Source organism: Lutzomyia longipalpis, chromosome 3 (assembly GCF_024334085.1).
Source record: "Lutzomyia longipalpis isolate SR_M1_2022 chromosome 3, ASM2433408v1".
In the NCBI taxonomy this organism is placed as follows: domain Eukaryota; kingdom Metazoa; phylum Arthropoda; class Insecta; order Diptera; family Psychodidae; genus Lutzomyia; species Lutzomyia longipalpis.
This window is the reverse complement of record NC_074709.1, coordinates 18,455,141-18,480,723: the sequence shown is the minus strand read 5'-3', so window position 1 is coordinate 18,480,723 and position 25,583 is coordinate 18,455,141. Positions and strand designations below refer to the sequence as shown.

The window sequence follows — 25,583 nt, the reverse complement described above, 5'->3', positions numbered from 1 at the left end:
CAAAATGTAATGTGCCCTAGTTAGTTAGAAAAACTAACTAGCACAATCAGAGATAATTTAATTTTGAATCATCAGAAATTTCTCTCAATTTGGAAGGAAAATTCATTAAGACCTCGTGAGAATCATGCGTAGGATTAATAAAGTTAGAAAAATATTTTTTATTCCCTGAATGATTCGCTTTCATGCAGATTTTCCACCATTTTCATTAATCCACTTTTCTCAGCTTTTCCCAAAAAAAATTTTTCTATATCCGTGGCGCCAAAGCTCCTTTGCCAAACTATGAATTTGCATTGAAATTTGCAATAAATTGATTTTCTTTTGGCAAATATTTCATTAAATTTCTCTCCCCAAAATGCATTACCATCCACATAATACCGTAGTTGGGAATGGCAAATTGAATGTTCTCACGTCCCCAGCCCTTGATGGAAATATTATATGATTTTTCCATTCAATATAGGGGGTGGCATGTTTTCCGATATTGCATCCAATGCCGTGCAAGTAACTGAATTTATTTGTTAAAGATATTGAGTTTTCATGCGAGCACATTTGAATAAATCAGACAAAACCCTAAACGATTTATATATGAGGTTAAATATTTTGTGTCGTCCCCATGCATTACTGTAACAACATTTTTCACATTACCATACATTTTATTCTGTGGGTTTTTTTTTACTCCAGTGTTGGGGGTGTATTAGAGGACAAACTTTTATTGTAGGTATATTTCTACGTACGCATTTTACCTAACAAATCCAACTATAACCTTAACGAGATTTGCTGTATTTTGTGGTTATAGATAGAATCGAACGAATAAATGAGGAATATTTCCTTCAAAACCTAATTCAATTGCTCCATAAGAACAAAAATACACGACAAACGCAATTCTACACAAGTCTAATATAAGGTAGGGCATACATATATAGAATTGTTATTCAGAATGGCATTCACATGTGCGACGCTGCTTTTTTTTATTCCTTCTTGTGGCTGGGATTGCCAACAAAAAGGAAGAAAAAAAACGAATGATGTGGATCATATATCGTGATTTGACAAATCATTTTTATTGACTAAACATCATTTTGTCTTCAATACTATTTATTATTCCACCATTTGAATCTCGATGAATTGCTGTGAGATTTGATTGCATGTGAATGACAAATCCATGGGAGAATCTCTTTTTTCTTTTTTCCTTTTTTTGGGCTTAGATTAAAATATAAAAGGGATACTTCACTTACCTGAACCCGTACTTCAGGTAAATTCACTTTCATAGCGAGCTCCTCGCGGGAATACACGTCCGGGTAGTGACTCTTCTCGAAGGCTCGCTCCAGCTCATGCAACTGGTACGTTGTAAAAGTTGTGCGATTCCTTCTGTGCTTCTTTTTTGAGCAAGAATCATCTTGAGCTGCAAAAGAAATGATAAAGAAAACAAGTTAGATAGATAGATAGATTTTATTGCTAAAGATTCATGCCTATGGAATAAATTCCATATTCAGTTGTATTAAATTGAGAAAAAATGGTACCCATATTAAAACTGATTAATTAAATTATATTAATTAGCAATAATTGACAGCTGAAGCTTTCTTTGACATTTGACACTCTTTCTAACGTTTGACGTTTCTTTTCTCACGTTTCACGTTTCTTTTCTAACTGACATCGTTTCTATTCCGTTTTTACGTTATTTTTATGGTGATTTCAATTTTTTCTAATGTTTGCAGTTTCTTTTCTTACGTATTACGTTATTTTCTAACGTTTGAAACTTCGTTTGTAACGTTTGAGGTTAAAATTCTAACCTTTATCGTTTTCTTCAACGTTTGACGTTCTTTTTTTTAATCTGACACATATTTTTGAAAGTTTGACGTTTCTTTCCATTACATTTCTATTTTATAGCATTTGACAGGTTTGACATTTTTATTTTAGTTTGACATTTTTTCTTACTTTTGACATTTGTATTCAAATGGCGTTTATTTTCAAAAGTTTGACGTTTCCTTTTTTTTAAATTTAAATATAATTTCTATTTTTAAAATCGTATTTTTTTTTCCTTTATAGAAAAACCTAAACTTCAGTCAGGCTGAATTGGGCAAAATGCACATTTTTCTATGATTTTTTCTGAACGCCTTCGTGCAATGAAATTCGTTAATATTATAAAAAAATGCAATTTGCTCGACTTACTTAAGAAATGTTAAGTTTTGTTTAAGAAAACTTAAAAATCTTAAATTTTTCCAAAGAATTTTTAAAGGTATTTTAAAGAACCTTAAGAAAACTTAAGATATTTTTCAGGAAAACTTTAAGAATCTTAAGAAGACTTTAAGAAAACATTAGGAATTTTCTTAAGGAATCTTAAAGTTTGTCTGAATAGTGAATTTCCCCCTATATTAGGCATATTTGTACTACTTTGATATATTTTTCATTAATTCAAATAGTTTTTTCTTAAATTAGAAAAAAATCATCAAATTTTGATTAAAGGTTTCCATATTTAGTCATGAATGAAATTCAATTAATTTAATAAAAAAATAAATAGTTTACCTTCCTCATCACTTCCGGAAGTGATCTTTTCACCCTGTTCACTTGAATTAGTCCTGTTGAGATCATCACTGGAGGCGTAGTTAACATTTGAATTTGGTCTTGAATCATCATTGGCTCTATTGGCATCATCCACAATGATGGAATTTCTCAATTCACCAGAACGATACTCTTCACCGCCCATTGGGTCACTCTGCATTGGCTCGTAGTCTCTGCTGTAATTCTTCATGTAGTCCCCAGCTCCGTCATGGCCAAGCGCTACGAGCTTCTTCGAATCGCCATTTGTGTCCAAGTCTTCGTAGTGCTTCCTTTTGGGTGAGAGATCTTTGATGGGTTCAGCTCCTGGTGAAAGAGCTTCGTCGTAGTCCTCAGCTGAGGGATTTTGACGTGTGAGGATCTTGCAGAATGGTCTACTGGGGTAGACATCATCGAAGGTCTCAACGGGAGATGCATCCATTGAGGTTGATTTGAGATTTGCTGAGTAATTCAGCTGCTGCGGCTGAAGATGGTATTTTTCCACATCGAGGAAGTTGAATGAGCCACTCAAGTTGTTTCTGGTCAACATTTGATTGTCAGCTCCTTTTATGTGATTTAATGGGGTATATCGCAGATTAGGATTCTCTGGTGTCTCACCTATACAAAAGACCAATTAGATGGGTCAGTTACGTGGAGTATTGCAGGTGATTTTGAAAGGTCATGCTTCAGTGGGGGGGGCAAGTTTGGTATTTCTAAAACATTTCTCAACAGCACACAGGGGGGAAGTATATACAACACATATGTGGGCATATAGGATTGACTTGACATTCTAATTTAGCAATCTTCTAAGGTGCTCAAATCCTTAGCATATTGCGTGATTTTAAACACCTTTTCCTTCCCTCACACGGCACAAACGATATATCTCAATATTATTCACACATAACGAGCATTTTGCATGTTAATTTGTTATTTTAATGAATAAAACCGTCACAATTGCGTTCATTTTAATTGAAAGTGATTTCTTTGGTGTTCCTATTTTACCACATGCGAGACCTGTGTGGCTCAGCGCAGAAACTACACATGAGGAAAGGTTGCAAGATGAATTTAAAAATTATTCTTTTGACACACTTATCGATTCCTCAATCATGATCATTGTCATGGAATTATGAGCTTCTCTTTTGGGAGATTTTTTTGTTGTTGTAGTTATTGTAGACTTCACCCCGTCAAAGGAACCTTTTTGCCGTCAAAGAGGTCTCACAAAGTTTTTTTTTGTGGGCTTTCACATGAGGAGGGATCAGATGGGGTCAATCAAGTGGGCGTCAAGAACTCCATTAACTTCTCTAAATCATCTGTGCAGCATCCACTTTGTTGAATTCATAAATTCTCTTGTGGAGTGTGGCTGAGTTTGGAAAAGTGGATCTCGGTTTTTTTTGTCGTAATCCCATCAGGGGGAACATGTGTTGTACTCCTTAAAATTTGTCCACAGAGATTTTCTCGCTATAAATCCACCTCAACGTGCGTTCCGCAGCTCAAAGCCATTGAGTGCTAAGAGATCTTGCGGGAAAACGTTGGAAAAGAAAAAAAAAACGTCTTCGGTAAAAATCTCGTGGATTGGGAATGAAAAATTCCTGCCATAATCCATTTGTCAAAGATTTAAATTTATTACCCAACATTTCAGCACTGTGGGTGAGTAATCTTTAAGATTGGAATTGGGGGGAACAATTGATAAAGCTAAATAAGTTTTGTATGCTCTATGGGTGGGATTTCGTTATAAACATCCTCTAAAAATTAAATAAAAAAATAGAATTTTCTTTAAAAAAAAATAGGCGTAGTATTATATTGATTTAAGAAGGAGTTTATTCATTTTGCGGTTCATATGATATGATATGGCAATACAGGAAAATTTTGCAAAAAGTCAAAAAATATTTTTAAAAACTCCAAATTCAATCTGTCATTATTCAAAAGGATCGATTGAAAGATTCCTCAAGAGATTTAATGAGAAATTACGGAAGCCACGCCCCTATTGCAAATCATTTTCTCTCAAAATGTGTAATGCATATAAGTCAGTGCTTTTATCGATGATCTGTCTTGTTTTAAAGATGGGCTGTCATCGATTGATGCACTGAAGCATTCGCTTTACCTATACATTTTAAAAGTAAAATAAGACATAAAGTCGTCGTAATTTTTTGCATTTATCCTTAGATTTCTTTAGAGTTTTCCTTAACTAACATAATTGGAAACTCTGTTTAATAATATATTCCAATATTATCAAGAATGCCTAAAAATGAATAAACTCCTTTGTATCTTTAAAAAGATCTTGAACTAGGAGATTATCCATTAGTAATGTAAACTCGAAAACTTTGTAAGTAATTTTTAAATTAAATTTTAAAACAAAAAATTAAACATTTTCTTCTATTCTCGGTAAATTCCCTAATATTTATAAAAAAAATAGTTTTTTCGATTTTGGGATAAAGGGTTTTGCCTCAAAATATAACTTTTAAGACAATTTGTTTCTGTAAAGTTTTCTCAATTATTGGATCATCGCCCTGATCCATAAACAACTACAGGGTGACCTATTTAGTCAGCAAAATTAAAAGAAAATCTCTCATAAATTAAATTATGACTTGCCCCAATGGCATAAATGCTTCCAATTTATTAAAAAAAGGAACTAATGTAAGCTATATTTTTTTTACATTGTCGATGGTGCAAAGTGCCCGCTTGTTTCAATTTACAAAGCAATGCTATTCTAAAAATCGATTGAATTCCATCAACGTCGAGTTATGATTTAATTACCATTCCTAATTAGAAATGGTAATTATGGCACACCGTCCCCCCATGGACTGCTTGGAGCACCCATATACACAGGTACAAATTGACGAGACAAACATCTCACAACACCTCTCCTTGCGCACTAAGCAACAATGAAGAAGCAGGAGAAGGAGAGCTGCGAGATCTTATCGGGTTAGTTGTGGAAGAATAAAGCGATCTTGTACATTGATGTTCACCATCGGCTACTTAATGCGATTCACGGTATGGAAGCAGGAGAACATCTGCCAATCACCTTATTGATTCAGATGATGGTTTCTCTCTACCCTAAGCCAATTCTTAAATCGACTTTTTTTCTACACCTCACTCGCCTCACTTGCTAATGACTTTTCAAATTATTATTAATATAGTTAAGTTAAATCAATCAATAACACTCTTTTAAAGTGTCTGCATTGTTGTGTTTCCTCTTATACATCATAGCTTTTTTGTTACCATACCGCAATTTTCAAACACATATTCACCGCAATGGGTGTGTTCTGCGGGCGCGAAGATGTCTTTTCACGTGAAAAATTAAGTGGCTCTCGCACCAAATTCATCCATCAAATCTTTCTTCATTTCATCATCTCTGTATGAGATGATTAGTTGTACATAATGCGAATTAACGATGCCGGAGTAATTAATATTGTGCATCTGGAAAATCATTTTCTTTTGTTTCTTTTATGTTGGAAAATTTTACAAAATATATTTTATCTATGGGATAAAACCTTCTTAAATTCTTTGTGTTGAAGACAAATATTTTGCATTGACTTGATTTGCATTTTTAACCTTTTAAGGTCCGCGATCAATCTAGCGAGCTGATTGACCTAAAAATATTTTTTGGGGTTTCATTTTAGCTCAAATACGATATTTTTAGCCCAACTTTAAAATTTTAGGTTTTTCGTCCTTCCTGAACCTGTGAGTCTTTAGGGATGTACTTTTGTGGTCATAAAATGAACAGAGATTGTAAAGACATAGTCTTGTACTTATTTGGACTCAATATTCATAAAATGACTATACAAAATGAAACATTTTCAAAATTGAGCCTTTGGGTCAGCGTATGACCCAATGGACCTTAAAGGGTTAAATAAACCGAAACGTCGTTGAAAGTTCCTTCAAAGTCCCGTTCTCCTAAACTCAGTTGTTAATATCCTTAATGAATTCTAGTAATAGGTCTTTACTATTCAATGATTAAGAATAGCTTGAAATTTTGATTTAAAAACTAAAAATAAACCAATATTTAATAAAAAAAATAACAATGAAGAAATTTAAAAAATAAAACGTAATTTTATTATTTTAATTAGTTTAAAGAAAATCACTTTTATTGTGAAAATAAAACTTGAAACTTTTGAAAAAAATTTTAAAAAAGTTTAAGTGTATTGTAATTCGACCATAAATCGTGAAAATAATCAAAAATGTTGAGGTTATGAAGAGCTAAAAGGTCCTAGAGACCGAATAAAAAGTTTCTGTTAATATAAGAATTTCAAGGTTTTCTTAGTCATAGAATAGAAACCAATTAAGTTATTTTCTTAATTAAATAAAATTAATAAAAAAAAGTATTTTAGAATAAATCAAAAAAGTATTTGTCAAAAATTATCAATATTCATCTTATACACAAATGTTCAATAAAAAAAATAATTCTAAACAATACATTAGAACTTTTCAAAAGTCATTCCTCTGTATTTTCCCTGATGTTAGTTTATGAAGCGTACCCAACTTTGTTGTCTCGTGTTCAATTGCTACAAACTAACACATATCGTTGTGATACAAGAAAAAAGCACCAAAGAGAGATGGATTATAAAGCCGAGTAGGTTGAAATAAAGAATCAATCTATATTCAATTTAATCTCATGTTATTAGGCGATAAATAAACTTTTGCCCCAGGGATGGATCCCATCTGGCTTCACTGGGATGTTTCATTCGGCGCATTAGATGGTAACAAGAGGATGGAGTTCGTGCCTGGTTGGACATGCCGCCGTTCATTCACTTAAAAAAGGTGTTTGCGGTAACGATAATAAAGTGAATGAGCGCCAAAACCATTCTCTTAAGTGTGCTTTAATTATGAAATTAAATTGCCATTAATTATCAATCAATTTTTGAAAGTGGTGTAATAATAAAATCTATTCGGAGGCAATAGTATATTTCAGGAGTTTTTTTTTGGACGTTGTTCGTTGTTGTATTGATTATAGCCAAAAACCGGGCGTTGAAAGAGGAAATTGCTTGTGGTTTTTGTTGGATGATGAACAATTCCATCGTGATTATTTAATGTTACGAATTGAACGTAGAGCTTTGAAAATCAATGAATGGAGAAGCTTCAGGAAAGAGGAAATGCTTATATGAGATATATGTATGTATGTGATGATAGATAATTTTCCTTTCTGTGTATTTTAGCACCTTGAACTGAGATGTCTCGAAGGAAGACACTTTGGTCATTGTTTGCCATGCACCACCCCTTCCCTCCTCCCCTTGGGGGTTTCGTTTCGAAGTTCACTAATTGCCATTTGGATTTAATCACATCACACCAAGGAGTCCCCAAGAATCCCATAATTGGACACATAGAGTTTCACATACGTTCATACGAAGGTGGTTTGTAAGACAATAAATAATCTCAATTGAATTCCTCACTTAATTGAGCAAATTGAGTGACTCTGATTGAATTTCTTAACCCCCACCTTGTTGAGAAAATTAATGTTCACCTCCCAAGTGAATTGTGAAAATGTTCCCGTCATTTGAGACTCAATACCCACACATCTTTTTCATTCCTAGAACGTCACGTATAGGAGTATAATCGAAAAGCAAAGCGAAAAATCATAAAAAGATTGCGTGTTAGAATACCCATTTTCGCTAAAATGTTGAAATAAAAGAAAATTCAGTTAAATCCGTTTATGGAGGAAATTCATTGGAGTAAAACGAATGGATTATTATTAGAACTTCGCACATTATGCTAAAGTGTATGGCTTTCTGTATAATTCAATTTATTTTCCTTAACATATACATACATATTTGCCCTCTTTGAGAATCCCCAATTGGCACCCCCTACCCTGCCCCCATTTGCCCCAAACCCCCCCCCCCCAATCAAATCAGACATACACATGTACATAGAAAATGTATTACAATTTATGTTTATGCTAATGACAAAGTAACGAAATATACTGGGTGAAAATCCACTAAAAAGATCCCCTAACTACTGTTGAATATTCAAATATGCTGACTCTGACATGACTGGGTAATTAAATAAAATATTTTTGGAATTCCTTTCCGGGAGGTTTGTAATTGAGGTAAACGAAGGCACCTTTCGCCAAGCACTTAAATTAAAAATTTTACTGATTATCATCGCGATTGTCGTGAATGATCCAATGAAAACTAATTGAGAAATTATCAAGTTTTGAATCACTTTCACTGCAGTTTTTTCGGGGGTAAATGTATTAAGTCATAGCGATGATATGATGAAAGAATTTGGGAATGTGTAAATAATATACATGGAATGAAAAAAGTAAGATCGAATTGAAAAATATATGAAAGTTTTTAATCCTAATAATATGAATGATGAAAAGTTAATAGTTAATTGAAAATTGTGGTGAAGTCAGAATTTTTTTTAGAGAATATTTACAAAGAAAATCATTTTTTTTTATTTTTTTATTTAAAAGACACCAAAAATAGTTCAAAAATAAGGACTTAGAAATAAAAATTTAAGCCTAAATTGTTTGAATTTTTGTATTTTGGAACTTTTGATAATTTGTGAAATTCTAACGTTTGACGTATATTCTGACATTTAACATATATTTTTTGAGCTTGACATTTCTTTTTAAACGTTTATTGTTTCTTTTTACACCTAACGTATGTTTCTTTTCTATTCTTTTGAAGTATCTATTCCAATATTTGACGTAGCTCAACTAAATTTAGCTTAAATTGTTCAATTTGATGAATGTCTATTGCAACGTTTGTGTGAAATTCTAACGTTTGACGTTTATTCTATCGTTTGATGAATATTGTGTCATTTTTTACGCCTGACCTCTTTCTTTTCTATCCTTTTGAAGTTCACAAACGTTTGACGTTTGTGATTTAATGTTTGACATTTCTTTCATAAGGCTTAAAGTGATTGTTTTAAATTATGTCGTTTTTTTCTAACTTTGACGTTTATTTCATTGTTTGACATTCTTGTTGACATTTATTTTAATATTTGATCTATTTAAAGTTTGACGTTTTTTACGATAAAAAAAGTCAAATAATTTAATTGGTTCAACGCGACTTTACTTGTTTAAACCGTAAAAATACGGAAAAAGCAGATCTGAAAAATCTGCCTTTCCATGCTTTATTTTTCCTGCCAAAAATAATTAAATTATTTTGACCAAAAAAACAGTAAAGTTCAAGCCTTGATTTGATCATACAAAAAGGTTCAAAAACCTTAAGAGAAATGTACTCGATTCTGTAAAATGACATACCCCCACAGTTAAAAGTGTGTTGCTTCAAGTCCAAAAACCTTTCCCTCGTATAGGGTGGCTCATAATCGCGAGGGACTTGAACCCCTAATGGTAAGAGGGGTATGAGTGAAAAAATCGCGTGCTAAATAATTTTCCCGCGAAGATTGATTCCCAGTGTAAACCGAAAAATGAAATATCATTTGATTCAATCCCACCAAATGTGAATGGTGTGTATTAAAATAAAATTATAGTGCTATTGCGTTCCACCGTCGCCAAGAAGAGGGGTTGTTAGCACTATCACTTGCTTAAATCTCGTCTTTTGGCCCACCTGCACATATACACAAACGAAAAAGTTACACCGAAATTTACAGTACCACACCGCGGATTGCGCCTTGTTATAATTTCATGTGACATGCTGTGTACAAAGTATTTAATGAGCTCTTTCTTTCTGCTTAAGGGTGGTAAATCGTGGGTTGAAATGTATGTGAACCTCGAGGTGGGATTGTATTTTGTTTGCGGAAATATCAAATGTTGTGTAAGAGCAAGTCAAATAATTTTCACATTTTTCTTCCAAGACTTTTAGGGGTCGTAAAGAATTTTCTTTTTTTTTTGTTAATTGCAAGAATATCCTTAATACTGTAATTTGAAGGAATTCACGTTAATTTATTGATTTTTCTCTCTATCTCTTCAGTGTACACCATGCAGAGAAATTTTCTCCACTTTGGAAAACTTTTAAAATGGCATGCCAAGAGATACCCCTACATACATATGCATAAATGTAGCTAAAATGGGGTGCAAAGTGAAGGAATGGAATTTAATAGAAAAACTTTGTGCTCACCTTGCAACGCCAAAAGGAAGTTCATTTGATTCATGCAATCAGATAAACTTGTAAATGATCTCCATTTTAATTGTACGGTGAAAATGACACTGAGACTTTCAATTTTTCGGCATGCACGAGATTTGTTAATTAGTTTTGTTGACAACTCAACCAATTAATTGGGTGTAATCTGGTTTTCTGCGCACCGAACTTTCTTCACGGCGTGACAAAAGGTGCGACAGTTAATTGAAAGTTTTCCGCTCAACAAAATTGGAATTGAAATTGAATTTTGGGGTGTAAAATTAAATGAAAAGCTCCATACAGAGACTTTTCCTCGCTATGTGCTTCATTACCTTCATTACAAACAGCACAAATTGTAGGTAGTCAAAGGAGAGCTTTTTTTTTTAAACATTAGTTCTCCTTCTTAGTTTATTTTTTATTTATTTATTTGGTAAACTGACTGAGTTTTTCACGAGTTTCTTTCTTTTTTTTTTTCAAAACAAATTTCTACCATATTATTGTACTTCAAAAGGGTACCCATTGATGTCTATTGTGGTGGTTAATAGATCTATTAAGTGTGCTTAAGCCACCTGAAACGCAACATATCGACAAATTAAATACAACAGGTGAGTCTCTCCTCCATTCACCTCCAAAGCGCACTTCCCGTGGCAGCATAATTCACACTCTATTCATTGATGTTTCTTTTCATGGCAAAAACAACCATCAATGGAAACATTAATCACGCCATTGATGACTTTTTTTATTTCATCTTCTTCTTCAATAACATCCCAAAATGTCTCGTCTAATAGAGGAGAATAAGGCGGGCGTGTCATTAATCACGAAATTGAGAATCAAAAGACACATTTTTCGGTTCATAAGCGCAAAAATCCGATTAAGGGTTTGTTTCTTTTTCATTTTGTAGTACCAAACATGCCGAAGAGGTAATTAATGGGACTACAGACAAACTAATAAACTTACCACAAGAATCACCATTTCTTGCCGCGTTGAGACCCAGAATGGCATCAATGGTGTGACGAGGTGTGAGAGTTTGACCGCCGGGAAATTTTCTGGCAGTGTCCTTAAGATAAATGCCGTTCTCTGTGGAGATAGTTTAGTCTTTAGATGAAGTAAATTAGTGATAAAATTAACTACCAGAACTATGTGAAAAAAATGTAAGATTATAGTTTAAGATCTTCGAGACATGACAATTAAATGCAAAATTCTCTCACTGTTCGGATCGTACCGGATATGTCGCCGAATGGCGATTTAGTTTCTTTAAGATGCTGCAAAATGTAGAATATAATCTTTCTATTGTGCGTTCATTTGAGATTCCTTGAGAAAACTGTAACACTAACTGCTTAAGTTTCCAACGAATATACTACTTAATTAAATCAGGAATAGCTAACCTGATAAAAAACTGTTATTAAAGAACATGGCTTGATATCGCACTGGTAAACTATAATCCTGAAATATGCTCTTTTCCTATCTCCTGTAAAGGATAATATACGAACTCCAAAGTACTGAAGAGAACTCAAACTCCAAGGTACTGAAAGAAGTTTAAGATTCAACAAACCTAAAAAATGATTACTTTTGGAATTTATCAAGAAAAAAATCACGGATAAGACATACTTCGTACTACGAAAGAAAAGGTTTAATAAAAAAATATTTTCTCCATAATGACCTCGTTAATTTTTACTTAACCTGAATTCTAGGTTAAAGTCAGTATGGTTCAATGAACTATCAGGGGATGATTCTTTAAAGTTTTTTTTTTATAAATTGTGATTTTCAAGACTTGGTTTTCTAGGATTTTTAATAGTTTCTTTCATTATTAAGCCGATTATAAAAAGAAAAAATATACTTATCACTAAATCTTTAAAACATTTTTTTAAAAGATTTTTGAAATATTTGTTTTTTAGTTTCTTTTTAATTACGTTTTTATAGATTTTAACAGATTTAATCGACCCCATAGCTTAGAATTCCTAAAATTTGTGAGTTAGAAATTTAAAAATAAAATCGTAATAAAAGCCCGATCCGACGACCTTGAGTTTTAGAGTGGACACAGAAGCTGTGCTATTCTTTTCTTCGAAAGAATCACAGCTAAAATGGAAGTTAAGTGGTTCCAATGCACTAATAATAATAGTACCGCTGCACTGGTACTTTTGCTAATTGCTATACTTTTACAATACATTTCTAATATTTCTTATAAACTTTTAAGAAAATTCTTATAACCTCGAATAATCTAGGGCTGTGATATGTTAGTTTCTGAACATTTTAAGACAAATAATAATAAGACTCCCAAAAAATAAAAGAGTCATGAAGGACGAAAAACGAAAACTTTAAAAACCTATTATATTTAATTGATTTAAGGAACCTCCACCCTCCATAAATTATTTTTTAAGGCATTTGGCCTGCTGAATTTTTTTGGGTTTTAAAGGTAAACAAGTCTTCTTATTATAAAATTTTACTCCCTTCTAGTTATCTTCCAAAACTTCCCTGCAGTGAAGATTTTTAACTCATCTTTGCTCACCTTTGAAGTTAGAATTATGATTTGCACAAATAATTCTTAACAATTTTAAGAATTTTTATTAAACAATTGTTTTTTTTTTGGTAAAATTTAGGTTAATTAATGAAGAAGCATGTTTCAGAAATCAAAACTTATTGATAATCACAAACAACGACAACATTTCTTTCTCTGTGCCTGTTTTATTCATTTTCTATTATTTTTTATTTACTCCTCTTTTGATTTTTTAATCCTGATCTTATATATTTATTAGAAAGATCATATAAGTACAATTAATTTTAATTTAACTACTAAACAGAGTCTTTCACTATACCTAAATTATTTTTTATATTAGCACGTAAATCCAACTATATACATATATAGGATATAAATTGCATATAATTAAGCACACGCAATTTCAAGGACATTCCGTTATATGGCCGACGCAAAATCATCGTGCTTTTTGCAACACGTAAATTAATTTTTTTCTGAGCTAACACATGGCAGTTCTAATTCAATTTTTTCCTACATCACCGATTGGGTTATTGCAAAAAAAATGTAATTAGTCAATTAATCCATTTTTGGAGCTTACACACCTTCTTTAAAGCTATCCTCAATTTTTTCTACTTCAATATTTCCACTATCTTTGAAGGTTTCCATTATTTTCTGCAAATTCCTCGAGTTTCGGGCATTTTCCACCAACTTTTGGAAATCCTCCGTTTCTTTAGTTGTAAACTTTTTCCTCGCAATTAATTTGTCCACTAAACACTGAAATGTTTGTTTCTGCACATCCGATAGTGGTTTTATGTCCATAATTTAACACGCCACGCACTTTATCAAATAGGATGAATTTTGCGTGATTGCGGAAGGGGAAGGGTGTTCAGGAAACCTTTGCTAGGGAAATCACTGTCATTGTGCCATTTTTTTTGCTGTTAATTTTTTGTATTTAATTCTGGAATTAGGAACACTTTGAAAATTCACAAAAAAATATCGAAAAAAAAATTCCTGTCGCTTTTCTTCGTTCACGAAAGCCGGATGAATTTTCCGACGCAACTTTGTTCAAAAAAATTTCAGCGGTTGAGCTTTGAAAGACGATCGTCTGCACGCGGCTAAGGTGAAAAACCATCTAAACATAGGCACGAGGAATATGAATGGCTTGGGCTCTCTGGAGAGTTCTCAATGGGCGGCAACATGCTCTCACATTGACGGCATATTTCCCCTCGTTCACACAGACCACCACACCTTGCTCCCTTCCATGAAGCGCAGGTCTGACCAAATGTGGAGGGTTAGCATGAGAGCATCCCACGAGCATCGAATGATTGAACGCGTGCTGCCGCTGTTTCCGTATATTTTCCTCCGTGCGAGATGTAGCACAGCAATGGAGGTTTTCCGCATACAAATTTTACATTATTCTGATTCATTCTCGCCGCGATTCTCTCGTTGACACCGTTGTTGGCGTACGTTTGCAAAAGGCAATAGCTGCGAGTAACATTAGGCATTGTTTGCAGTTTAGATGATTCAAAGGATATTTGTACATCACAAGGATATTAGAAGCTAATGAAAAGGTTTAAAAAAAAAATTCTAATTAAAGAGATTAGGTAACGAAAAGCTCCAGGACATTCTTATTTATATATGTTGTGTGAAAGCTTTGAATTTATGTTGATAGAAGATTTTCAATTAGACACAACAATTGTCTCTCTGTGACATGAAAATGGAATTGAGTTGGAGGAAATTATAGCACAATTCCACTTACTGGTTAGAACAATTACCCATTCCACATAGTTTTGGTCTCTCTCACCGATCCCCCATACATAATATAGGGGAGGATGCTGCAGAAGTGGGTTGCCATGCCATCATAGAGATGTTGGCATGAGGAATTCATTTGACAAACACCCACCTCCTGAGGGAGTCTGTAACAAGATAATAGAGCTTATATTCACCCCATCAGAGGAAATAAAGATAGGATCACAGCCCTGTGAGCATGGGGGTAAAACGCCATCATCCCTCCCGTAGGAACACGCACACTGACAGCACAGATTGAAAATGTCACCTGAATGGGCGGAGCTTCAGCTTCTGGGCTGAACTCTTGCGTGGATTTCATCTTAAATCAACCAATTAGTGATTCTTTCACATCATCCCCACCACCAACATCGCATACAATATCAAAATACTTTAGTAAAAAAAATCACAGAGAGAGAGAACGAGAGAGACCCAGCTTGGATGCCATTATTACCTCATAGGCAAAGAGAATTTCTTTTTTCGAGTGACGTATACATAAATAGAAGCTCTCTGGGAGAACCTGATGTACATACATAAACATATTAGAGCTCCGACTCTTTCCAGGATACAACGAAGGAACTTACGAACGAGTAAGCAATTACATGAGTGTTGTTTTGGCAGCTTTTCCACTGAATTAACTTTTCCACAATGTCGGTTAATTATTAATACAAGAACAATTATTTCAAATTAATCACCCAATTACGCTTAAATTTCCGCAAAAGGGTGGTTTGCGATGGGAAATTAAGTAACAATTTTACTCCCAAATACTGCACACACTCTGCTTGTAAGTTTTAATAACATTTCAGGAACTTTCGTAGTTGGAAAGCTTTTATCAATTTTAAAAAGAAAATTAACCGAAAACAGAAAAAAATTAAGGTTATGTAGAAAAGGCGATTTATGCATTTAGGCAGCCATATTAGATTGTTTAGTTACTCATTTTAAAGTTTTAATTTTTTTACACGAGGATTTTAACCATCTAGCACATCTAGCTATAACAGAAATTTTAGCTAGAAGAGGAGCTAGCTGGAGGATGGAAGATAGCTATTTTGAATTTCTGAAATATTTCAATGGTTAAGCCTCTTAGACTTTGAAAAAGAAGTTTAAATCTCTTGCATTTAGCCGTTAGAATAAAGAATTCTAGCTACTAATCGGCTGTATTAAAAACTTAACCCTATCACATATTAAAAAAAATACTTTCAGACGTTTTTTTATTCACCAAATTATGTATTTTTGAAGCGAAAACTGCTAGAAATTTTAAACAGTGGCGTCCCTACCCAGGAAGGATGATTACGTGTTTGAAGCGTTTGAAGGCATTAGTTAGTTCAGGTTTTCGTTTAACGTGAAAAAAGTGAAAATAAGAATTTTCAAAGGTTGTGAAAACGCCAAACAGTCAAATAAACGACATACAACAGAAAAGGAATGTCAAACGTTAGAAAAGGAATCGGAAATGTTAGGAAAGTAATGTCAAACGCATGGAAAAATATCCTCAAATTAACAAATATGCAAATTACACGTTAGAAAATAAACGTCTAACGTTAGAAAAATGTCAAGCATTAGAAAATGTCAAAATCTTCATGAATCTCTACTTCAAAGTTGTTTTTATTTTTTTAAGCGCTCTTTTCATTAAAAAACGTTTTTATTTTCTTTTAAGCGCTCTTTTCATTAAAAAAAACATTCTAAAATGTCTAGAAACATTCGCTTGAACAGCTTTCGGTCTACGCCCCTGATTTTGAATCCAGTCTGTTAGTTTTTCTTTCGTGAAAATGTTAACGAGTATAATTTCTGTCCTAAACAATCCCCTTTTGTACTTTTCTGATCAATTTGTCACATTTGCAAATGAAATAAATCATGATTTACTCTTTATACATATCACGACTGTGCAACGTTGAGTATCCTTCAGTACCACACTCTGCAACATAATATCCAATATATCGTATTATAAGCTTAATCTTCCAATTAGTGGTAGCCCGCTGTGACAATATTTTCCACATCAAAAGAACCTCATGGCAAAAGGGAGCACATATTGTATCTCACAGCCACATAAACTTCATTCTCTCGGAGGATGATGGGATAAAATGTCCACCAGTCGTTTGCATGTTATTCTTTTTTCACCCATTCGTTATGTTACGGGCTACATATACATATTTTTTCCTTTATCTCACTCCCTCCTCATGCTAACAGAGCGATGGAAAATAGATTTTGTAAATTGGATATCCAATTGGATGAGCATTTTGGTATAGAGAGGGCAGAGAGTTGGGGGAGGATGGCATATACCTTAGGTCCTATTGATGGATGATTGATAAGAGTCGTAGCATGTTATTGAATCTAATGGACATTTAATGAATCAATCCACCGATAATCCCGGAAATGTCTCACCCACTGGGCAAATTAACCATCAACAAGCAATATTTGGGGTAAATTGAGGTGATTTAGTGGGATGCCCAGAGAACCCTCACAGAAGCAATTTTCCAACCACCCTCTTGGCGCTCTCTATAGGTGATCCAAATTGGATGTTTGTTTATCATTCGAATTGTATACTGCAAATGCCATTTCCACAATTCCTTTCATCTTCTCTTGGCATTTTTTTTCCTGTGCAGATGTTATATTATGAAAAATTATTTTATTTGCAATTTATTTTTTTTTCTGCTTGTTGTTTGTTGGAAACAAAATTTTTGGTCAGGCAAATTATTCTTTTGGTCAGTGAAAATGTGTAAGAATTTGAGTTAGCATCTTTGATAATTTATTTCTTATATTTCTAACGTTTCTAACGTTTGAAATTCTTTAAAAAAGTTTAATTTTTTATTTTTGACGTTTATCTTCTGATATTTTTGGTGTTTTTTGTATTTCTTATGCTTCTTTCTTTACGTTTGACATTTTTTCTAAAGTATGACGTTTTCTTCTAACGTTTAGTTTATTTTCAAACGTTTGAAAATCTTTATTTATTTAATTTTAAACCGGAAAAATAATTTATTCTACTCTTAAAAAATTAACTGCCTAAATTTTATAGTGTAGGTGACACTCTAAAACCCTTCTTGTCTGCATTTTGGTCAGGAAAATATTCCATTTTGATCATAAAAGAAGAGTTTAATCTAATTTCTCTTCATTCCCCACCGCAATATTCTAATTTCGTAGAAATTGAGATTTGATCTCAGAGCTGTTCCAAATGGTTTTTTTTCTCTTAAAATCTTGATGTAAATATTTAAGATGAGGATTATTGCAGGAAGATCCCACTGTGCTGATTCTGTGTACAAGAGCATGCTGGAGATTAAGTTTGTTGCAAAACATCTACCACAAGGAAGCGCCCACTTTCTCAATTATCCATTCATTGACAACAATGGCAGACGCTCTGGATCCATCTCGGGGTATAGTGGCATGCCGAAGCAAAAGAAAAGCCGATAAGGGATCCCACAGTAAAAGAACATTCTTCTCAGGAGCCCATTCTTTTCACATGGATTTCATTATTTACCCACAAATACGGGGTCAAACAATTAGGGGTGTACTGGTTGCATACATTTGTATGGAAGAAAAGTAGATCATTTTATCGGCAGGGTGCCATCTCGAAATGTGTGAAATTATATTGAATTAAGGTGTTGAAAAATTGTATAGGTCACATGAGAGATTATAAACTCACATGTACATATGTACGTTACTCTTAAGAAGGAACACCAGGCAAACAGAGTGAAGAATAATGGAAATCTCCCTCAATCTCCTCATTCAATTTCCCTCATATATACTGTGAACCTCATTGCCCATCCCCAGGACGCGCAAGCAGTCTCTGTGGCGCATGGGTTAAATGAATAAAACCAAATATGAACTCGAGACACGATGAAAGGTTTAGCTGGAAGTAAATTGAAACGTAATTTCAAATTTGTATTTATCAAAACACCCCAAGCTCTATAAAATGCCCTCCGGTGATTTCTCTTCCTCTCCCCACACCACAACCTCGTCGCATCGTGAAAACCCTTTTCCAATGGAGTGAATATTTGTCACTGCCACTTCCCATAAAATGTGACCAACAACATCAATCCAGCAAGGAGAGCTACACACAGAGCGACGCATGTTCCACCCCACTAGACTTTATTAAAAGTTCACTCAAACGGCTGTGTGGTATGTGTAGTGTACGCCACCCCCTCATGGTACAATGGGGATGAGTACCATGATTTAGTATGTATGCGGAAAACCCGAAAGACACTCAAAAGAAAGATTTATGAAGTTTGAAACATTTTAAATACCAAAAAAATTGAAGTTAAACCAACAAATTATTCATGAAGATTTATGTTTTTCTTATCAAAATATATATTAAAATTTTTTTAGAATATCACGAAAGCATTTTAGCTGAAATTCTTTCGAAGAAAAGAATAGCACAGCTTCTGTGTCCACCTTACAATTCAAGTTCGTCCAATCGGGCTCAAACTGGGTGTTAGAACGAATTTTAGGGTCCCAACTTTCCAAAAAACGTATGAGCCAAAAAGCTTTTCCGGCCTAATCTATTCTATCTTACCTGTCTTATTCTACCTATCCGCCATTGCTTCCCTGTATTCTATCTCAATTGCGCGTCTTGTGCAAAGATTTCTTGGGAATTCATTTTCACTTTAAGTTTTTGACTGTACTGATTTGACTTCCGGTATTTTGCTTAAAATGTGCTCACTTTGAAACAGAGTGTAGCCAAGTCAGGAAATATGATTAAGTACCTAAAAGCTTCAAAAGTTCAGGCAGATCAGCTTTTCTTTAGAAAATCGTAAGAAAAATTTGAAATTTTTGAAAGGGTATTTAAAACGTTAGAAATGTATAAATTTTTAAAACTTTATAATTTGAATATTGTATTAAAAGTAAATTCCTAATTATACTATTTATAAAAATGTTTAAAAAAGATACATCACGTTAGAAAAAAGTTTTGAAGGTCAAAAATGACGTTGAACGTCTGACACATTTCAATAGACAAAAATTGTTAAATGTTTTCTGAAATTGATATTTTCAAGTTTAATTAAAGTTATTTTATTAATGCCAGACATATCATAACTTTAAATGTCGATAAGTTTCATTAAAAAAACTGAGTGGGACTACTTCATGTATATATGTACTGTACATAAATGTATGTATATGAAAGTTAATAGAGATAACATAATTTTCAAACTAGAAATCACGTCGTGAAATTAATTTTCCATCAATTTAACTTGCACGATGTTGGGAAAATTTAATTTTCTATCCAGAGCGTGAGTAAATGCGCGAAAGAAATGGATGTAAAGTCTGCTTGGAAAAAAAAACTTTTACATTCATAGGTGGGGGTGTTTACGAGGGAAATTTTAAAATAAATTGACAAACAATGTCGTATTATTTTCGGGAATTTCTCTCCATCATCCCACTCCTGCCATTTGTGTGCACTAAATGACTTTCAAATTCAATTTTGTCCTCGCTAAAAAATTGCTTCAGATTTTAATTTTGTTATTGTACTTTTTTTTGCTAGCAGTTTGGGACTGTCAATGTTTTTTTGGGGGTGGATTTTGGTGATTGAGCTTTCACTAGATGTCGTTATTCGGGTAATTTGTTTTGTATATCGTGTGCTGTGCAAAGTTCAAAAGCTCTCATTTGATTAGATTTGCTAAATAATTTTGAAGACAAAATTGGGCGAATGTGAAACATCTGGAGGATGTAAAATAAGATGAAATGTGGTAGGATAATGGTAAATTTTCTTTTTTTTACGTCCACGTACGTTGATGCACAAAATTGAACAAAACAATTTGGTAAAATGAGTGAGTTGTGACACCAAATAAGCCCCATTACCCGGCTCTCCTTTATCTTCATCAAGCACCATCCACAACGACTGACGAGTACATGAATAATGGTAAATTGAAATTCAAATCAATTAAACCTATTAAGGTTTCCATCATCAAATAATGGAAGTGGCAATCAGTTTGGTGGTTGCGCGACTGTATTGATTTTGCTAACTTTCCGAGAGCTTTTCATCCTTCGCTTTTGCAAAATGGTGATGTGGGAAGAAACGGAGGGGGATTACGGGGGATGAAATCCCCGTGACGGGGGAAAGAGAATGAATTAATATGCGTAAATTTTAGGTGGATGGGCTCGATAAATGAATTAAAATCAGGAGAAGGGTCTAATTTCATTGCTCATGTCCTCACAACTTGTGGGTTTAATTTGCCTTAATTAAATTCCTTTTATTATTTGACGGAATAAAACTATCAAACTTCCACTCTATGAAGATTTCCAATTAAATTCCTCAGACAACTTCCTCCGTATAGAGTCTAAAGTTATAAGACGAAACTTTGTCTTATGATTCTATTGTAAATGCCATTAAACTGATAAAGGGAAAATCTGTCATTTTGATTCTCAACTTTAAATCAATTAATTATTTTAATGCATGTGTAGTGTAAAAGTATTTCAGTTATGATTTTTTAAATACTTCGTTGTTTTATTTAAATGATTTCACAATTAATTAATAATAATTAAATAGGTAGTAATGTTAATGCATGGAAACTGCATTAATTGATTATTTTCATTCTTGATAGGACTATAAATTTTTAAAAATATTGCTGTTACATAAATATTTGAATAAATCGAGCACTTTTTTTCTAGATTTTGATCAAATCAAGCCTCGAAATTCATCAAAACTTCGTAAAACCACCGCAAATGGCGCTGCAATAAAATTCTTAATAAGAAACTTAATATGATTTAATTTTTATTTCTTAATCTGGCACAAATTAAAATTTAAAACTCTCTTAAATGTAAATTAAAACATATAATTACACATTGAAAAAAAATACAGTCGAAAAAAATAAAATAGAATTTAACAATAGTGTTTGTGTTTCGTTTTTTTGTACATATATGTATTACAAACTCTCAGAACTATTGTTAATAGAGGGCCTCTTAACAATGCATAAATAGCAATTTACACTTTATGGGCAGGGCATACAAGAGGAGAAATTGTGGTTTCAGCTGGGGTGAGAGACGAATCCATCAAGAGGAGATTTTCCGCCCTATATTTGTCCTTTATTTTTTTCTACTCTTGTCAATCCTCGGCGAAGCCCAAAAGCAGCGGAATATAATGGGGCAAAAACCAAAAAATGCAACGAAGCGCATAATCCTCATGGGATATTTGTAAACATACAAAAGGATAATGCCGCATTCACACCTCGAGTGTGTTTGTTAGGCAAAAGAGAAGGTATAAACCACTTGAATTTGGCGGTAAATGAAGCGCATACACATAGCACATTGTACTCCAGGACCTTACGAAGGACCTCATGGTTTCAAATATGCGGGGCGTTAATCAAAATGTAGCGTAATATTGCTTATTAGGATGTTTCCTTCCCTCACAAAAAGTTGGACCAATTTTTTTGGGAGGAAAGAGAAGAAAGAGAAGGAAAGATGTCAGAAAAATTGAACTCTCTGATTTACGGCATTAAAACCTATAATTTGAGATTTCCCACTCGTAGTCCTGCTTTAATAGCTCGAACTCCTGCTGTGAAAATTATTGAGGACCGTTTTCCTGGGCGACACTCTTACATTCACAAATTTTCCATACAACTGCTAACAGGACATGGTTGGAGAATTGCGCGCAGATGAAGATTTTTATGATTTTATTCATATCTTCTCTTTTGAGGTTTCATTAAAAAAATAATTTTCTTCAAAAATAAAGAAATAATATTAAAAAAATATATTTTTTATTTGAAATAGATCAGCATAATGATTTAAAAGCTGGTGTATGAACCAATCTCTAAGAAATTGCCAAACAGATTTACCATTTTCCACTAACATTTACAATTAAAAGTCTGCAAAAAGGAGTTTAGTCACGAATATATGAAAAATTCCTCATTTAGTGAAGAATTTAAGACACGAATAGTTTTGTTGAAAATCAAAAAAGAATATAGAACGGGCACGGTTTACGACCTTCAGCAGTTCAGATTCAGATTCAGATTTGTTTGGGGTGGCCGCGACTGAGATCGCTTCCAATCCACTGCAGCTAAAGCAAGCTTATTGTGGGTCCCCGGATATCATCATAATCTGATAATTAATTAGCCAAACAGTCCCAGGCCATTAACAAAGCTTAGGATACCATTTGGCTTAATTTTCCAGATGTCATGTGGTTCTAACACATAGGCACCTAGAAATTTACGTCTTCTGCCCATTAGTGCTTCACAGTAGCACAGAATGTGGCTAGACGTTTCGTCTTCCATCTCACAGAATCTGCAGGTATAGTTCTGTGAGATTTTGATGTTGTACAGATGCTTTCTTAGACGACAATGACCTGTCATCAGCTCTGTGAGGATTTTTAGGTTTTTCCTATTTAATGATAGGAGTTCTTTGGACTTAGAGTTTGAGGATTCTACCATAAACTCTTTTGCCTGTCTCATTCTAGGACTCTGGGTCCATAGACTTGATGTTCTAGTTTCGAACCATGTGTTGAGTTCCCTTTTGAGGGAGCACTCTGCAATGCCACAGAAGGGCTCTGGTCCAATGAAAGGAGCAGAGGAGCCATTTCTGGCTAGTTCATCTGCGGTTTCGTTTCCTGGGACACCGCTGTGTCCCGGTACCCACATTAGGGTCACACTGTTGAGTGCGCTTAGGTTTTTGAGAGCCTCTAGGCAGTCTAGGACTAACTTAGAGGTAATTTTATCAGATTGCAGCGCTAGGAGAGCAGCCTGACTGTCCGATAAAATGTATATACGTCGGTTAATATAATTTCGACGTAGGTTTTCCAATATACATGCCCAAATGGCAGTAATTTCCGTCTGAAAGACGGTGGCATATGAGCCCATAGGGATGGACAATCGAAAGTTTAATCTTTCATTGAAGACCCCTGCACCAGACATATCATTTAATCTAGAACCGTCTGTATACCAAACTAATGCGTTGTGGTCAATCCGTGTCCAATCATTCTCATTCGAGATGCACACGGTAAATTGTTTGATGAAGTTATAGACTGGTATCAGACTATCTGTTATCATAGAAAAAATTTGGTTTCCAGAGTCTTTAATTAAACTGTCAATGTGAGATCCACTTTGACAGTTATTATGTGAGTGTAGCCTGATTATGGAGGCTTTGGCCTGTTTTTCAATAAACAGGTACAAGGGCATGAGATTGAGGAGTCTTTCTAGTGCCCGGGTAGGGGCTGTTTTCATAGCTCCTGTGATTAGCAGGCAGGCGACTCTTTGTAGCTTGTCGAGGCTGTTTCTAGTCTCGTTGGTTTCCGTTATTTGCCACCATACACACGCCGCGTATGTGATAATGGGACGTACAACCGTCCCATATATCCAGCGCATCATATGCGGATTCAGACCCCAGGTCTGCCCCACGTATCTTTTACAGATCCACAGGGCATTCCGGGCCTTTACTATTGAATTTTCCAAATGTGATTTCCATTTGAGTTTTTTATCCAGAGTGACCCCTAGATATTTGCATTCTACTGCAACATTGACACTTTCACCATTGAGGGTTGGATTACATTCAAAATGTAATTTCTTCCTATAGGTGAAAGGAACAATCACGGTCTTTTTGGGGTTTATTCCCAGACCATGTGCTATGCACCAGGACATTGCAGCCCTAAGTGAAGATTGTACCAGTTCCATAACTGTATTTTCAAATTTTCCTTTCACAAGGATGACTATGTCATCAGCGTATCCCTGTGCATACGTCCCCCGACCGTTTAGCGTGGTCAGGAGATTGTCAACCACGAGTGTCCAGAGTAGAGGTGACAGAACTCCTCCCTGAGGACATCCCCTGGCAACAACATTTGTTGCTGCTCCAGTTGACGAGGATGCTACAATTCTTCTGCTTCTCAGCATATTCGAAATCCAACGGCATGAAGAGCGATTTACACCTCTATCAGTCAGACTTTGTTCAATCGACTCATAAGATATATTATCGAAAGCCCCCTCTATATCTATGAAGGCAGCAATGGATACTTCGTTTTGATCCAGGCCTTTTTTGATCCGGTTAGTCAGATCAAATAGGGCAGTTTCAGTTGATTTACCTGTTTGATACGCATGTTGGAAGGGGTGTACCGGCTGAACCGTCAGAACATGATCCCTTATATGTCTATCTATAATCTTCTCCATTAATTTTAAGAGGAATGACGTGAGGCTGATGGGTCGGTAAGATTTTGGGTTATTCCTTGGTCTTTTTCCAGCCTTTGGTATGAAGATAACTTTGACAGTTCTCCAAGGTTTAGGCACATAGGCCCATGCAAGACTGGCCCGAAGTATTTTTACTATTATTGGGGACAGTAATTCGGTCCCCTGTTGAAGCAGGGCTGGGAAAATGCCATCCACCCCTGGAGTCTTATAAGGCTTAAAGGAATTAATAGCCCAAGTGACCTTGTTTAGCGTGATTAAATTTCTTGCATCCTCGAAATCTGAGTCCTGAGGAGTTAAGACATGCACGGAGGCTTCTTCAGTCTCCTGAGCAATCGACGATCCCGGGAAGTGAGTCCTGATCATGAGATCAGTGCTCTCTTCCAGATCATTGGTGTAACTGCCGTCCGGTTTTTCCAGAAGGCCAAATTTTGCTAATTTACCTTTAGCCAGACACTTGTGTAATCTGGCACAGGTTGATGTTTCTTCTAATTCTGTACAGAATTTGTGCCAAGATTTGCATTTTGCCTTTCTTAGAGCTTTATTATATGATGTTAGGGCGGCTCTATATTCGTCCCAAGCACCATTAGTTTTGGCTCTGTTAAATAGCCTGCGGGCACTTTTTCGCAGTTTGGTTAAGTTGGCAGTCCACCAAGGAACTGATTGATCAGTTCGACAGGGTCGTGGGTT

At 34.5% G+C, this 25,583-nt stretch overlaps 3 protein-coding genes across 4 annotated transcripts in view; 2 read left to right on the top strand and 1 right to left on the bottom strand.

Annotated features, from left to right (window-relative positions):
• Nucleotides 1–14,157, bottom strand: part of LOC129792394 (retinal homeobox protein Rx) — a 33,772-nt gene extending 19,615 nt beyond the window's left edge. For both annotated transcript variants that reach the window (XM_055831403.1, XM_055831402.1), the window contains exons 1-4: nt 13,626–14,157; nt 11,508–11,627; nt 2,518–3,147; nt 1,230–1,396 (exon numbers count right to left, since the gene is read on the bottom strand). In XM_055831403.1, coding sequence (XP_055687378.1) covers nt 1,230–1,396; nt 2,518–3,147; nt 11,508–11,627; nt 13,626–13,842 — 1,134 coding nt within the window. In that variant the 5' untranslated portion in view covers nt 13,843–14,157. The remainder of the gene's footprint in view (nt 1–1,229; nt 1,397–2,517; nt 3,148–11,507; nt 11,628–13,625) is intronic.
• The window catches only part of LOC129792365 (transient receptor potential cation channel subfamily A member 1), a 1,125,827-nt gene that overhangs the window by 506,523 nt on the left and 593,721 nt on the right, over nt 1–25,583 (top strand). The window lies entirely within an intron of this gene.
• LOC129792430 (PIH1 domain-containing protein 2) overlaps nt 1–25,583 on the top strand; it is a 927,269-nt gene that overhangs the window by 307,965 nt on the left and 593,721 nt on the right. The gene's annotated exons all lie outside the window — the stretch shown is intronic.